General features: G+C 42.9%; 1 protein-coding gene across 1 annotated transcript; it reads right to left on the bottom strand.

Moving 5' to 3' along the window:
• Positions 1-6,606: 6,606 nt before the first annotated feature.
• Positions 6,607-16,629, bottom strand: TMEM165 (transmembrane protein 165; the record flags this gene model as incomplete). Its single annotated transcript, XM_083861515.1, has 6 exons — positions 6,607-7,509; positions 8,769-8,874; positions 10,951-11,133; positions 11,730-11,905; positions 14,298-14,523; positions 16,450-16,629. 6 exons carry the CDS (start codon positions 16,627-16,629, stop codon positions 7,433-7,435), a joined length of 948 nt encoding a protein of 315 aa, XP_083717641.1. The 3' UTR covers positions 6,607-7,432.
• Between the last annotated feature and the right edge of the window lie 1,026 nt (positions 16,630-17,655).

The following is a 17,655-nucleotide window of genomic DNA, read 5'->3' as shown; positions in this document are numbered from 1 at the left end:
ATGGAGATGCTTTGTTCACAAGTAGTGACTAAAAAGTGTATATGTAACAGGTCTTCAGTTTCCCCTGTTGCTGAATCCATTGCTGAACTGTCCTTGAGTTTTAGTGAGAAGAGGACCAGGCTGTTGCCTCTTTCTTAATTAGCTTTTTGCTTCTCCCGACTCATTTACTACAGACTTACTTGCAACATCCTGATAAACAGCATGACAGTGAATGCTGTGATGCTGCAGAAGCATCAGCTGGAGCAGAAATACTGCAGAACAACTCTGACTGAAGGGAAGGAGTCTGTTAAGGGGAGGATTCTATTTGCAAAGAAATGGGCTGGTGATAGATAATGGAGTGAAAAGGATGGCATTTGCACGGAGTTTAGGAGACAGACATTGTCTGCAATGGGTGAGGCTTTGAAGAAAAGTGTCTGGGATAACTTCAGAGAGAAAAAAGAATATAGCTATTTTTATATTATATTTAATATATATTATATTTGTATATAAATATGAAATGATTCTAGTAGGAGCTCTTCATATGCCTTCCACTTCATCTAGAAGGTTTACCCCTTCTGCACTACTGTTCTAGTGTGTCACCACCTTCTGTGGGCATCTTGCCTACTGCCAAACACCAAAATTAGTAACCCAGCATCCTTACAAGAAATAGGTTTCATTTCAGCTTTATGTAAAGATGAATAAAGTAAAGATATATCAGGCAGTTTTTCACAGGAAAAGGAAATTATCTTAAGACTTAAATAGCACTTTCTCTTTGTTTTTTTTTGGGTTTATTTTTGAGTAATAACAAGCACTTTACTGAGAAGACTATTTGAAAAACAGTTTATTTCTTTAGTCAGTGAAACTGTTAAAAAGGGGGCGCATCGAGGAATAACAGATAAAGCTGTCAAGAGAGACATTTCTGGAAAATGTTTCTTTATTATGGTGATCCTTTGAGGTTTAAAGTGCAGGATTAAAAAGGCTTCTAAAACCTGTTGCCTTTGTATTTTATATGGCCAGGGGAAGAGATTAGGGATGATATCTTTCTTGGAAGGAGGCTTTTTAAGTTGCACAATTGCCTATGAGAGAGAATCATCTGGAGGCTCATTTGCCTGCTCAATAATTCTAAGTGTCCCTTAGGATTATGAATTGTGTGAAAATGTTCTGAAGGTTTAAAGATGTGGCCTTTTTCAAATGTTAAAGTCAATTCAAGAATCATTTATATTTTCAGAGATTTAACCCAGGTATTGTTATGAGCGTTTTAAATGTCACGGCATCAGGAGATGTCAAACTTGTCAGATTCATAAGCTTCTCTATTTGAAATAATTATTAAAATTAGATGTACAGTCAGAGGGCTGGAAAATGGTTATTTTGATTAAAAGGGAAAAAAGACTAGTTTTAATAATTAACCTTTTATTTTTTTACTTATCCCTGGTGGAAAAAATTGAAGAGAATGAAATGAATTTGGATTTAAAAAGACATACTTAAATCATAGTAGGTGAGACAACTGTGAGAGAACATTTGAAATTGTCTTGGTTGTCCATGAGACTGGGTAGTTGCTTTTTCACTACCATGATTTTTAACACTACATTCCTTGTCTTTTTCTTTTTTGTCTTTTTTAAACAGGTGATTTTAAACTCTGCGATACTTCATGCTATGCCATCTGCATGAATTTTGCCAGCATGATATGCTATAGTCAAAGAAAGTATACCTAATAAAAAAGGAAAGGGGGGGGAACAAAACACTGTGTCTGAAAAATATACTTTATGGCCTAATAATAGAGACCCCAGCTATGACTGAGAGATGCTGCATTAATAGACAATCAATCAATGGGTAATTATTTATGAAACACTTCTGGGAATGGTCTTAAAGATGTAACTGCTTTGAAAGCAGTTGGTGAGTTGTCTTTTTCTAACAAGAAAGGTAAAAAATATTTATTTTCAAATGTATCAGATTGAATTTTGAGTTTTTAAGCAGTGTTGATTTCACAGTGTCTTGGGTTTCAGTTTTGTTTTGTATTTTTTTAACTGGCATTAGATTTATATACGTAAAAGAAAACAAACAGAAAAACCCTAGTGCCGTTCATATTGACGTCAGGAAATGTAGATACAGTTCCCTGGTGTTCATGTGACCATTACTAACTGTCAATTTTTTAACTGAATAAATGTAACTCATTTAAAATTTTGCTTTCTGTAGCTTCTAAGGTTCTAGAAATTTTTTTCTGAGTTGCTTGATGTCAGTTTTATCTAAGTTTCACAGTGAAGCGCTCTTACCCTTCCCACGACTGTACCAAAGGCACTCACTCTCCCCCACCCACAGAACTGACTTGTGAGAAGTTGCTTGATGTCACTTTTATCTTCTCTCCCCTACCCAGACAAATGACTTGTGAGATTTCAGTAAAAATGCATACTGTATTTTTTCCTTGTCTTCTCTCTGTATCTCTTTATAAACTGATGCCCCACTCTAAAGGCTAGAGACCTCTGATTTGTGTATTTACATTACTACCTTGGAATTTTCTCACATAGTACTGGATTAAGCGTGCACAACTTAAAAACTGCTTTCATACCTTCATGTGTGCAGTCCTGTTCTTGCCAAAGGATGGAGCAGCACTGCAGTGGGTTTGGATGGGCAGAGCCCTTCCCTCACTTTCTCACTTTCCCTCCCTTTAAATTGGTGCCACTCCCCTCACTGTACCCAGTATTTCTTCTCCTGGTGAAATGTCAAAGAATAGTATTTTTAAAGGAGTAGAGGTCTGAAATATTGGCTGTGCCACTGAGCAAGGAAGCAGAGACTTGCATTTAGCTGCAAGCACAGCTTGTTGAGAGCATGTAGCTCCTGTCTGGAAGAGCTGTGCAATAATATGTAACCTGTCAGGGTGGTCTGACCCTCTTTTCACTGATCAAAGTGTAAACAATAATTCCAAATTAATTAAATGTTCAGGGAAAGGAGGGTGGGAAGAAAATTGAGTAATTGAAACTGAATGCCTGGAGAAAATGATAAATACACTTAGCCATTTTTACAGTCTGCAGAAGTTTTTTTTTCTGTAATACCACACTGGATGCTCAGAGGAAGATACTGATCTTTTGCGTTTGAGAATTAAATAGTACTTGTGCAAGTTGCATATTACTTCTGTATTTCATGAGGCCTCTGTGCCCCTGGAGTGAAACAAAATCAGCTGTAGAAGTGCTGTAGCTGTAGTTAAAGAACTGTCACCACCCATCAGTGATAAGATTGAGAGCATGTAGCAAGCAAGATTGCCAGTTTTCCTAAAATTGAACTTTGGAAAAAGCAGTATACTTTTCATAAACTTATTAAGAAGAAGAGTGGTAAATTACAACTGCTGCCACACCTGAAGCAATTCTATTAAATGGCATTTTGTTGTCCTGCAAGCTTGAAAATAAAACCCATGTTTATATGAGAATGAAGCTGTTAAGTGCTTGTAAAGATTAGCAATCCAAAGGTTAGTTGCAGTTCTGACTCTCAGGCATTAGTGATATAAATTCCAGATTTCAGCTGTTTGAGGGTAATATATAATGACAAGAGCCTTACCAGCATTCTTTGTAGCACACTGTCAGACCCTTTGGCAAATACATTCTCCCTTGGGAAGTCAATGAAGTAATCCCAAAGAAAAGCACAGCTATTGTCTGTGTCTGTGCCCCTGTTAATGGGGAATGCTATGGAAAGGAACTCTCATCTCCATGAGCAGAAGCCTGTGGCTGTAACTTGCCAAGGGTGCTGACTTCAGGGGCCATACAAGGTCATCTCTGGAAAAATGCCACGTCAGTACCACAAGTGCCATTACATCATTATTTCCATGGCTCTGGAAATAAAGGATAATATTAGGATGAAACAGTCTGATCCTCTTGATTCAAGATCTGATTTTGTTTTTTAAATACACAGTATCGGGGACAAACATGGAAGTACACTGAACTACCAACCTCTTTCTAGAAACAAAACTGCTCACGTGAATGCAGTGGCAGTGTTCCAGAGCCAGCCTGAGCTGGGGGGGCAGCTGAGGTGAGGGCCAGCCTGTATGGCAGCAGGCTGCCTCTTGCAGTGCTCAGGGAACACAGCCCCTCTCTCACTTCCAGGTTTTCCAGCTTGGTGTCTGACTCATACCAAGCCCAGGCACTGGCCCAGCACACACACACACACCTGCTGGCAGTACCCTAGGAAGAGCAGGCTTGCTGCTGACCTGGTCCTGTACTTTGCTTCGGCAGGTTTCCTTTGAAAAACTTTGTCCTGGCAGGATGAAAGATTAGTTTACCTTAGTCTTGGCTAATTGCACTTCACCATATACAGAGTAATGAGCCAGGCTTTACCTGAGGATTGGGAATAAGGCACCTTTGAAAATATCACAAGCTTTTCTCATTGTAAACATATCAGAATTTTCCATCTCAGTAGAACTGACCATCCTCTCCATGTTACTTCTGTTGCCTATAAGTGAGGAACTGCTGGCAGTGTGCACTTACAAACCTCTGCTGTGTGCAATGTGCAGTCAGAGCTGTAAATTCTGCTTTAGATGCTGCTTTCAAAGTTCCTTTGGTAGCAGCTGTACCAACTGCATCTCACCCCAGCAGGGAGAGCTGCAGGATGGATGGAAATCTGTGGACAGTTGCCTATTTCCTATGTTGCAGACACAATGGTTTGCAGAGCCTTCAACAGTTGAGCTCTCACTCACTGCATTTCATTCTCCAGCTACAAAAGAACAAGAAGGCACACAAGATTGTGGCAATCAAGGCTTCAGCTGGTTACCTTACATATATATATATATATGCCCATGCACTCTATGTTGCCTGTATCTCAAGTATCCAGGTATTTTGACAGAACAGCATCACACCCTCCCTGCTGGCAATGTGCTACAATGACAAGAAGTCTGATAAAAACTGCTAAAATCCAGCCCCTGAACCACCCAACAGGTGAGAGCTGGCCAGGGTGCAAGTCCTTTGAGACACTGGGGGGGGACAAGACCAAGTCTGCTGGAAACTGCACAGCAGAGACAGCACTGCTAAGAATATGTCACTGGATCCCTCCATCACCTTCAAGAGTCTTTCCTTACATCCCAACTTGATTCTTTAAACTGAAAAATTCCAACGGCACTTGACAACATGAAATCACTGTAACTAGTAGCAACTACTAAGCACCTTTCAAAGCTTTTACTAAAATTTCACAAGCCATCTAATTTCATGCTAGACTTCCAACAAGTCAATGTTTGTGCTTTAAGAAAAAAACAAACAAAAAAACCCCAACCAAACAACAACCCATCAGAAAGCTACTCTAACAGCACTATTCAAACTAACCTGCCAGCTGGTCTTTGAAAGCAGCCAAATCCATTGCTATGTATGACTGGGCAAAAGTATTACTTGGCATCTGGGTAAGTTTGTAATAGTAAAATGTAGACATGGTATAACGCTCACCTCTACAAACCTCTTGAAGAGCTTCATTCTTCTGTTGATCCTATGATCCTAACTTTTCATATCAAAAATAGCATTAAGCAGCACCCACAAACTTTGGGAAGCTTCTACAATTAGAGCATGGCAAACCCAGTTGGCTTTTTGGATTTTGAGAAAAAAAATTTCCATGCATTTCCCAATAACATTTCTGTTCCTAAAAAGCAGAATCAGGTGGCACCACCGTTACCCTGCCTGAGATGGATCTGTATGAATGTCCAGCAGCACTGCTTCTGATTAAAACAAGCTGTTGTCCCACAAACTGTCAGAAGGCTAGGCTCTTCCCTGTAGATCCCTGTTCCTGCCCTGTTTTAACATGACCTCTGCTACAAATTCACTCCCTACAGGAGCTGAAACTCACTGTGGACAGTGTAGGTCCTCAGACTGTGGGAATGAGGCTGCAGGTTTTAGCTACAAAATTTGGCTCAAAAGAAAACAACAACAACAAATCCCCCCCTCCTCAAAAAAAACCCCCAAAACCAAAACCACCACAAAAAAACCCCACAAACTCCCCCCCCCCAAAAAAAAAACCAAAACATGCCCCCCCCCCCCAAAAAAAAACAAAAAAACAAAAAAACAAAAAAACCCCCAACAAAACTCCTTAAAACAACCCACAAAAAAACCCCAAATCACCATACCCTACAGTTCCTTTGGGCCAAGACATGAACATGTAGACCTGGAGCCTGAAATGGCAGCCTGTTTTCATTTCACTGTGCATGCCTGGCCTTGGACTGCAATGGTCTTAAGAGTTTGAGAAATATGGCATTAAGGGATTTTCTGGAAAGAGAAACCTAAGAGAAGGATTAGGGGCTGCTCTGTTTCTGATCTACAAATGGAATGGTTAAATCTGTAATGCTCCATAGTACTTCAGCTTCAAAAAAAGGCAAATTCATAATATTAGAAACCACGTCTTCTATCTCCAAAACTGCTACAAGGTAGATCTTAGTGGGTTATACAGGCTCAGAATCCAAACCACCATTGGAGAACAGAGATAAGCATGGATTTCTGCAACCCATGTATCTTCAGTGCTCAACATTTTCAAAGGTTTTGTAACACTGACATTTATCAGTAACCAAAATAAAACCAGTAAACTTTCCTCACTTGAAGTACATAATCACTGGGTAAACCTTTGTGGCAGGAATTATGGCAGCCATCTAAAACAAACTGAAAATAACACAAATGGAGACACTATGTTTTATTAATACTCTTCCAGATTACATTTCTATTCCTAAAAAGAAAAATCAGGAATACATCTAAACCTAAGAATTCCATTACTGCTCAGTCCTGGGAATAGAACATGGTTAAGTTGGACCACTTCATTACTTTCTGTATACCTTAATATTTATAAAAAGAAAGAAAAAAAAAAGTCAAATACTAGCTCCAGCCAGATTGCATATTGGACACAGTAGGTTGTTAATCACCCCACATCAATTTCCTGATAAAAATCCCTGATTAAGAAGTTTTCCCTCTAAATTAAGTTTATAACATTCTCTGTTGGTTGGCTCAGCCACTGGATGGCATAGGAACTGCTCCCAGGTTTCTTCTTGCTTAGATTATCCAGCCTCAGGTGCACCATGGAACCACCATCTTTGGAGGTGGGAGGCAGCAGTTTTCTCCTTAACACAGTCTGCTTCAAGAAGCCTGAAGAACCTGCTCTTAAAACACCAGGAAAGGTCGTTGTGTGTATCGGAGGAAGAAAAGAGGAATTCTCAATAGTTCTGAGAGTAGATCCTTGAACTCAGCTGAGCCAGGTCCAGCAAGTGAGAAAACCACTCCAATCCCACCATGGGAGCAGGACCACAGCACAAACAAACCAGACAATAAGCAGATCTCCACTGCAGAAGCTGTCCAGAAATGCATCAGTCCCACGAATCATCCACTATAAAAAGTTCAGTGTCTCATCTTCAGCACTTGTTTAACTAGAATTCTGTACATTATATACAAAAATGCACAAGGATAACTGCTTGATGCTTCCAATCCTTGTTCTTTTACAGCAATGAAAAATTTTAAAAACCAGAGTCTGGACTTATAAATAGTGCAGAAAATGCAAATGCTAAGAAGACAATGCCTCCTATGATTGTCACTGAAAAGAAAAAAACAAAACAAGAAGAAATTAGATATCAAAAAGTAATTATCTTCTATGACATGTTACAGACTTAAGTTTTTTTAGATGTCTGATTCCCAAATAACCTTACTTAAAAATTCATGCTACAAGCAGTACATGTTGTTTCTACCTCAGTATTGGAATGCCCATTTGCCAACCCATCTAACTGCATCTCCAAGAATATATTGTGGCCCACAGAAGAAAGCTTTGTTTTACTCATCACTTGAGCCAGCATAAAACCTACTGTTGAGTATTTGGCTGTATGGCACAAAACAGGATAGAATATTCTCATGCCAGAGCTAGCCATCAATTGGGACTGACATATAATAGTATTTTTTGCACATTTTAGGCACTGTATTGAAAGAAAAAGTATCGAAAATATTAACTGCTTGCAATGGCCACAGTCTAGCCTCTGCTAGAGGCTGGGACAGAATTCTGGGAAAGCACCATTGTGTACATTCCCCGACTCTTTTAACAAGCTAAATGCTAGAAGGATCTTTGGTTCAATCTAAGGCTATTCCTGTGGCTCAAGATCCACATTGTGCTTGGAGCATATAAAACTATTGTTAATTAGCATTTTGTCACCAATTTCCTTGGCAAACAAACACAACCGAGTGTATGTTTCACTTTTAGCATTGAAGCTGGTATTTTACCACCTCTCCAACTACAAAACAAAAATGTGAATGAACATATATATGAAACAGCTTCACAGGATTATTCTTGGGAGCAAGAAATCTCACCACATCATTGGACTGACAGTGGAAGCAAGCTGCAACCTAAGTTAAGGAAAAACAAACAACCCAATGTAACCCTACTGGTCCTGCCTGTTGCAATTAGGAGGTCTGATAAAACACTTATGCCACACAGAATAGCTTTTACAGCTTTTAAATGGCTGGTGTAAGGTGTTAGGATGCAGTTTTCTTGCTCACCTGACAGTCTAGACTCAGAATTGCAACAGAATTTCTATTATCCACTGTCAAACAATAAATACTGACCATTTGAAATAGTGTATTTCTTTCCTCCGGTCTCCTAAAGAGTAGCTAATAGTGAAGCAAAATGAGGTGGGATGTAAAAGAGACTCAAAAAAAAAAAAAAAAAAAAAAAATCCCCAAATAATCCAAAACAAATCCCTAGTTTTTATGGGTTTTCCAAAAGTTTTGAGAAACACTGTTCCCAAGCATGCAGCTCTTGACGTTACCAGCATTAAATTTTTTTGGTTGGAGTGAGTCTTCACTTACCAGTCCTAACAGAAATTTTTTGTGCTATCATTCTCCCTCCAATAACTGCTAAACCAGTGCATAGGCAATGTCCCACTGTTCCACCTACTGCCACACCATAGGGGTCCTAAGGGGGAAAAAGAAAAGCACAAAGGGATAAATTGGCACTGTTGAAAACCCACTAGTCCAACAACAAGCTCAGAGCAGTGCTTTGATTCCCTGGTTGGAGACTGCCAAGCATGGAGGACGATATGGTCTGTGATTCCTCTGCTCTGCTGTTCAGCATTGTCTTAAAGACTAGTAATAGTGATCATCAGCTGGTGATACAGATTTAAATCCAGCCTAAGATAGGAGCATATAGCATGTTTCATCCAAGCAGCATCTTTAGGTTGTTAATTATAGACCCAGAAATTGCTCTGCTGTAGTTCAGCCAATAAGCAACCTCTAGAGGGAGGGTGGCAGCTGTTGAGAAACACAATATGCATCAGGTGGAAGAACACCAACCTATCTATAAAGACACAAGTAAGTCCTTGAACTGCAAATGAAAACTTTCAGCAGCTACAACATTCCAAGTTCTCTGCCCTGCTTCACCCACTTGTGCTCTACATTCTGTCCCACTCCATCATCCAAAGAGGGAAGCATGGAAGACCTGAAGTCCAGAGGATAATAAATTATTTCATAATTTACTGTCAACAACAGCTTTTCACATCACTGAGTTACAAGCAACTCCTTAATGTGTGAACAACTGTACTAAAGAAGTTTCCCAGATCTCCTTAGAAATTACAGTTAAGGACAGTAAATGTCCTCTGCTCATCTCTATATGACACTTTTAGTTCCAAGAGGAAAGTAAAAAAGCTGCTGCCATGACCTGAGGAATGCATGAAAGCTGAAAGAGGCGAACAGTAAAACTGTTCAAGAAATTCTGTTGTTTGACAACAACACTCACTGGCTCAAAAGAACCAAAACCACAAGCCAGTGAGAAAAGGTGGCGAGCAGCAGTTGGCAGGTTGGAAAGCACCAAGAAGTGCAGGAAGAAGCAGGGCTGGGCCAGCAGAACAAACAGGCCCCCAGGATCAGGACCCAGAGTCCCTGGATATCCCTACAGCCAGCAATTACCTCACTGGCAGAAGGTGCATCTCATCCCCAAACTCCATCATAATTATTCACTGATTTTGAAAGTATCAAGATACTTTCAATTCATTTTTTGTTTGGTAGCACTCTTATGAACATTTCATATTCTACAGGTACAGCTCACGGGCTTTAACTACAGTGCTCAGCACTTCACAAACCAGACTAAAGAGTCTGACAGACACTTCCTAAGGGGACACTTAGGAAATGCAAACCAGAAGTCAACAATCCCCTGTAAAAAGATGGGCTTAAGCAACTTGCCCAACAAATTGGGCAGAGGCTGTAGTGCTTCCTTTCTTTCCAAGAACAATGAGATCATCCTCTCCTCCTGTTAGCTCTAAACATCTTCCCTACACTATAACAGAGACAAGAGGTTCCTGCAGGTTACATGTTCCTTCATTACACAGCCCTGATTTATCCCTAGGGAATGTCTGAAAGTTCACCTGAAAGAAGTATGAGTCCTAGGGAAAAAAGTAAATTATCTCAACACATGAAAGAGCACAGGCAAGCTACTTATGTATATTAAAAGCTTGACTATAAGCCTCCATCTTCCCTTAATAATACCTCCTCTAATCACCACAATGAATATAATTTAATTTACAGCATCACTTAGTGCCCAGCAGTTTAGTTTATTGTCCTTCTGTATCATATTGACTCATATTTTAACACGAGGTATCTGAGGAGGTATTTTACTAACGGTTTAAAGCTCGATGGAATTGAAGTATCTTTTAAAGTTACCCAGTTAAATCCGTTAAAAGAGTTTACCCAGTTAAAAGAGCAAAAAAACATCTTTTCTGTAACATCTCTCAACACTGTAACAAAACCCAATTGATTTCAGCTGCACGACATAAAGCAGCTGTTTGCAGAAATGCCAGTGCAGTCCCAATCATGAAACAGTAGTTTTAATACTTCACAGAGCTTCAGTGCATTTACTGTCAGGTCTTGACACAAACTACATAAGGCACATCAAGGCAGCAGGCGTGAATCTGATACCTCAGATTCAGTATTTTGTCTCTTACCTCTCTATGGGCAACCCCAAAAGACAAAAGAACAGCAGGGATTCTGCAACACTCACCTCTCTGGCAGCCAAGACTATGGTTGTTAATTGGGAACGATCGCCCCATTCTGCTAAAAATGTTAAAGTAAAAGCTTGAACAAAGATTGGTGAAATAAAGTGTAGCCACTTCTTCTGAGGTATAGTGGTGCCTGGCCCAGATTCCACATCTCCTGGCCCATTTAACAGTTTAGTTCTCTGAAGCTGTGGAGGTCAAGGGAAAAGAAACCATAAAATTAAAAATGCCGTCTAAACAACCCAAATGAAACACTTAACAATAAAACTAGACATTTAGTTTCTAGAATGTTATTAGCCACTGCCTGCTGCATTATCAACATATTAATACAGTCATCATCACAAACAAATAGCTAAGTATATGCATACATGTATGTGTGTGGAAATATACACACATATATACATAGTTGTAATCAGCTCTAATCTCTGATGATTGTTCATCTTACACTGCTTACAAATAAAATGTCTGACCATAAAAAGAAATAAAAGTAGAGCCAAGAATGAACTGTTGGTTTTCTGTCTGCTAGTAATGCATTAAAAACACATCAAGAACACCCACACTACACAGGTCTCTTCTCTCCTACGAAGCCAGGCTTGCCACAGGACTGGAATCACCTGCTGGAAGAGCCTCCAGGGGCCACTTCCATCTCATCTACCACACATTTTATGTGTCAGTTTATCAGTCACAGGCACAGCTGAACACCGCAAACATGACAGTGCTGCTCTGCAGCTTCACAAGCTGTACTTCTTGCACCAGCTTTAACTAACACAATTTTATTACTTACTTCCTCATCTTTTTTTTTTATTTCTGCTTGAACTTCCTCCAGCTCTTCCTGACCCTCATCTGGACTCATTTTCAAGCCTTCCCGAAGCATTCGGATGCCAAAGATTGCAAACAGTGCTGTTGACACGTAGTACGTGTACACACGAGGAATAACCGTGGTGGCATAGCCAAACAAAACTGAAAAGAAAACAAATGTGTCATTTAAAAAAATAAGCATGAGGATCATAATTGTTTATCTCACATCCAAAAAATGCTTGCTAGCCAAGTCTGCAATCCAAATATCCAGTGATAAATAAATATTGCATCTGTTGTTAGTTTTGCATAAATTTTTAAGTTTTGGGAAGATAACACACTTGAAACTGCAACAATTACTGGTCATGCCAGAGACTGAAGTCCACTAAGACCCAGACAGTGCACTTCAGCCAAAGCTGAGGTGCTGTTGTTCCTGAGAGCCAGTCCAAACAATATTATCTTTCCCATCAAGGTCTATGGAAATCCTGCCTTTTCCTGTGCACACCATGAAACTACCACCTGTAACCGTGTTAGATTAGTCATAGTGTACCCCAGTTAATTCCATTTACATGTTAGATAGCATCTCTTTCAATAATTTCATTTATCAGATAAAGTTAAAATAAGATTTTCAACAAGGTAAATCTACCAGGCATATCTACAAATCATCCAGCTGGGTGAATCCATGTCTGTCTTCCTTTCTCAAGTGCACATTAATTCCCTTGTCCCCCATATTCCCCACATACACACAATGTGACCAACTTTGATCTTTCTTTATTTCAAAGGCAGGTCCCACTTACAGACTGAAAAGCAATCTTCACAGCACATCTTTTAGAGGTATTTAGGGTGATCAAACTAAGCCAAAACTAGTTCTTAAATAAGAAATATGTATGCAGGACAAAGTATTTAGTTTTCACAAAGTAAGAGCACTTAGTTTTTGGTTTGGTTTTTTTTTTTTTTTTGACAGAAAAAGGCCTGTATAAATGGGAAGAAATAAAATGTCCACACCTTATATTCAAGGTTGCTTAGACCACACACTCACAAGTGTTTCTGCTACTTTATTCCACATGCAATTAGCTAAAAGGAAGCATATTACCACGTGTGCTTTTGTGTACACACCTTTTTTTAGTTGAAAAATGTACTCAGAAGTTCTTACATGATCTAGAAATAATTCTGCACTGCCACTACTAGAAGAATGAGACCAGAATTAATAAGCCTTATTACTCTTAAATGCAGCACAAACACACACAAATAGTAGTATTTGCAAAGCTAAATAAACCAGGAGTTGAACTAAACTTCTTTAAAAAGACTGAAAATACTGCAGTAAAACAATGCAAGAAAGCTAAACAAAAAAGCTATCTTTTTCTTAGCATTTCTTACAAATACAAGCGTAGACACAGTGAAATAATCAGAATTGTAAGACAGCTTATTTTGTCAAGCACAGCTTGAAAAAATATCCCAAGTTGATTATTTAGAACTAATGGGTTTAAATGAGCATGTCTTCATGAAATCAAGATGGGTAAACCCTCCAGGAATTTCCAAACTGGGCTTGTGTAAAACAGGGGCAAGAGATAAGAGAAGGAAATGGTGTGGACAAAGAAGAGCCCAACAAGTTCCTTTCTGAAAAAGGAAGAAATAATTGGGAACCTCTAAACTTGGGGATAAAAGCAGAAAAGGAAGCTTTTATGAGAAAGCATTAAGAAAGATTTGAAGAAAGAATTTGTATAGAAAAAGAGAGCCATAATGGGCAAGAGAAATTAGACATAATGCAAGTGGAAAGTGCTCTAACTAAAGCTGCAACAATCACAGTAATGTACACAGCAACAGTTACACACCCAAAAATCATTCACAGAAACACTTGCCAAGCACCCTGTGCCAGTGAACTGCCTGTCTCCAGTGTGTATAAACCAATCACCACTACTTCCAGTACTTCTGAAATGGGCATGGTTAGAAATGAGCACACAGACAAACTCTGTGCTGCATCTGATCTACCTGAAGGCTGTTCCAATTACAATTAAAGCTATGTGCGTGCCCACGGCTACAGGTTCCTCAAGTGGCACCTGATACTTCACTTCCTGCTCCCTCCCCTCCACCCTCCACTTACACAGTTTCCAGCACAAATCCAAACAGCTATGTGTGCAGGAATACGAGTCAGGTGAGGAAAACGTGTAGTCATATAAAGAATCATTTGCCTTAGGAGGAAAAGCTGAAGCCACTCCCACATTCCCTTTAGGTACACTAATTTAATAGCAGGGGAAAAAAAAAGTTAAAAAGTAAATGTAAAAAAGAGTCCAAAAATCAAAGGAAGTGCTTAGGCCCTCCATCTCATTCCCCTTCCTTAAACTCTAGTTGAAGCCTAGGGAACACAAAGACTTCATGACAGGAAAAAGGCTAAATACTCGACCTGAGATTCCATGCTCCACAGGAAAAGCTTCACACTCTCCTCAAAACAGAAAACTGCACATATATACTACCTCCATCCCAATGAAGGTTTATTGATAAATAAATACCCATCACTTCTTAAGAGATAAAACAAACTGGACAAAAGCAGAGTGCTGACCTGACAAACACGTCATGAGCCCCAGGGCAAGCATGGCTCCGGCCAGCACGGTCAGGCGGTTGTAGCGCATGGCCATGATGGCCGCGATGAAGAAGGTCTTGTCCCCCAGCTCCGACACGATGATGACCGATATGGCAGCCACAAAGGCATGAATAAAGCCCAAGTTGGTCTTGTCAGCCGACTCCTCACTGACAACGTGCACTGGAGCAACTAGTGAGGAGCCTTTCTGTAAGAAGGAGGGGGGACAGAAAAAGACAAAACAAATCCTGAACACGCGTCAATTAGGCTTGAATGCTTAGAATAGAGAAATACAAAGCTTTGTATTTCTCCTGTCATACCATCCTGTGTAGAATGACATTTTAAGTAGATACATCTCCCATGCTCATTAATGACTGTTAACTAGTTCCTGGCTGCCACTCACCTCAAACTGCCAGTTAGGAACTTGGCAAGAGGATCAGATCTTGCTGATTATTAAAACATTAGTTCACCATGCACGCTATTACCAGAACATGAGAACCACCACCACCACAATACAATATGGTCAGCTCAGGTCTAATATTGCTGTCTTTAAAACCCCTACCTATTTTATGACCTTAACTTTGAACAGTTTTCTAATATAAATATTAATAAGTGCTTAAAAATAAAACTGGGTGACTATGATACCTTGGGAAAAAAGAAGCCCATTCACTAATGGTCAGGATCATTTTCTTCCCTTGCAAAATCTTTGCATCTCAGACACACTAAAATTTTATAGATTCATAGAGTGAGTTGGGTTGGACAGGACCTTAGCAATCATCTAGGTTTAAGACCCCTGCAATGGGCAGGAACACTAGGCCAGACTGCTGAGAGCTCTATCCAACCTGACCTTGAACACTTCCAGGGATGGGGCACCCCAAGTTTCCCTGGGCAACCAGTACCAGTGCCTAACCCCTCCCACACCAAAGAATTTCTTCCTAATATCTAGCCTACATTTCTCCTCTTTCCGTTTGAGCCCAAGCCAAATTCTGTGCCAGTTTTCACCAGCTTCTTCTGCACTTGCTCTACATCTGTTGAAAACTAACTTTAAGATTCTACAACAGTGAAAGCAGACCAGCAGACTCCAGTTCCCACTGACTCACCCAAGTGTTTACTTCTACACACAGTAAGGCATCTATGCCCAAGAGCAAGGCCCGAGAGTCTATAGCGACGTTGACATCCCTGGCCAGGGATGGCTGAGGGCGCTTGTTCCAGCACATCCGCCAGCACAGACAGCCCGCAGCCTGTTGTGACATGACGGCTTCCCAGCACCCCACTGGCAGCAGCGCTCCGAGTTTTCCTGTTGATATTTGGCGCTGTGTGTGACACCCTGTGACTCCCCAGAGCTCCCTCACCCTCTGCAGCGCTCTGTGTGACACCCTGTGACTCCCCAGAGCTCCCTCACCCTCTGCAGCGCTCTGTGTGACACCCTGTGAGTCCCCAGAGCTCCCTCACCCTCTGCAGCGCTCTGTGTGACACCCTGTGACTCCCCAGAGCTCCCTCACCCTCTGCAGCGCTGTGTGTGACACCCTGTGGCTCCCCAGAGCTCCCTCACCCTCTGCAGCGCTCTGTGTGACACCCTGTGACTCCCCAGAGCTCACTCACCCTTTGCAGGGCTCTGTGTGACACCCTGTGCTCCCCAGAGCTCCCTCACCCTCTGCAGCGCTCTGTGTGACACCCTGTGCTCCCCAGAGCTCCCTCACCCTCTGCAGCGCTCTGTGTGCTCTGACCGGGGTGTGTGACATCGGGCGTGCTCCAGGTGCTACACCAGGCCACATGTCAGCAATTTTTCCATCCCTCTCTGTCATCAGTGGAACTAGAATCCCCCCACCAAGAACACTGTTTAATAAGTTTTAAAGCAACGGAATTTATATTAATTGTTGACAGAAAAAAACCCTGGCAGCTTTGGAGTAGCAACAAAGCCTGCTTTCAGCTGCTCCTGCAGGGGAAAGCGAGCACTGACCCCTTTCCCATGTCGGACACAGATGTCCATCTTTTAGCAGAAGAAGGGGAGGACGCGGTGGCCCGGCAGCTCTCCTTTCTTCCGCTAAAAGCGGGGAATTCGGGGCCGGATGGCCCCGGCAGGCGCAGCGCGGGGCACAGCGCGGGCAGCTGGCGCGGCCCGTCCCCGCCTCACCTCGGCCCGCGGCTCCGCTCCCTGCGCCGCCGGCGGTGGCGGCGGCTCCTTCTTCCTGCCGGGCTCTTCCTCGGGAGCGGCGCGGAGGCGCGCCGGGCCCGCCAGCAGCAGCGCGGCCGCCAGGAGCAGCGCGGCGGCCCGCGGGAGGAGCGGCGGCGGCGGCGGCGGCGGGGACCCCATGGCGGCCGAGCGCGGAGCTGGGGGGGGGCGGCGCCAGCCCCGCTTCAGGCGCCGCGTCACCGCCCGCCCCGCCCCGCCCCCTGCCGCGCGCCGCGCCCCGCCCCGCCCCTGCCCCGCCCCGCGCCGTGAGGGGCCGGGCAGAGCGGGCCGGGCAGAGCGGGCCGTGCGCCGTCCCCGGGAGCGGGCGGGTCCAAGCGCGTCCCTTCCCCGTTCGGAGTTGCCTACGGGCAGGGAAAGGGTGCAGCGGGAGGGACGGCGAGCGGCTGCGTAAGGCGGCAAAAAAGTTCGCATAGGAACGGCCCGGACGCGTATCGGTCTCATTGATGGCCGAGTGCACGGCAGCGCCGTGAGCCCAGCAGGGCCGTGCCCCGAGCACGGAACGCAGAACGACGGCCCCGCTCGCCTCGTCCGGCCTGCCTGCGCCAGCAGCGCCAGCACACGGCACACGGCACAGCCCGCTGTCCCGCGCTTCCTGAACGGCTCCAGTCAGGGACACTCCACAGCGTCTCTGGGAAATCTGGTCCCGTGCTCAGCCATCTGCACGGTAAAGAAGTTTTTCCTCATATTCCTGTGGAACTTCCTGTGCATCGTCATTTTCTGCCCGTTGCCTCTTGTCCCGTTGGCTGGCACCACAAAGAAGAGCCTGAATCCATCCTCTTGGCACCAGCCCTCCCTTTAGATACTTGTCGACATTGATGAGTTCCCCTCTCGGTCTCTTCTTTAGGCAGAACAGGCCCAGCTTCCTCCACCGTTCCCTGTGTAAGAGAGATGCTCCAATCCCTTAATCTGCTCCGTTGCCCTTGCTGGAGCTGCTCCAGGAGCTCCGTGTCTCTCCTGTACTGAGGAGCCTAGAACCTGACACATCACTCCACACGATGCTCTCCCGGGGACCCCAGGATAGCCATGTGGCCCCATGCTTTCCCCAGAGCAAGGACAAGAATGTGCTTCCTGAGGAGCAATTTAGCAAACAGGACAGGAACACCATTGAAACAGAAGACATTTGGACACAGGCTCGAGGAGCCTCTC

The sequence above is a fragment of the Zosterops lateralis genome (assembly GCF_965231275.1).
Source record: "Zosterops lateralis genome assembly, chromosome: 5".
In the NCBI taxonomy this organism is placed as follows: Eukaryota; Metazoa; Chordata; class Aves; order Passeriformes; family Zosteropidae; genus Zosterops; species Zosterops lateralis.
The sequence above is the reverse complement of the archived record's forward strand: the minus strand, read 5'-3'. Positions and strand labels throughout refer to the sequence as shown.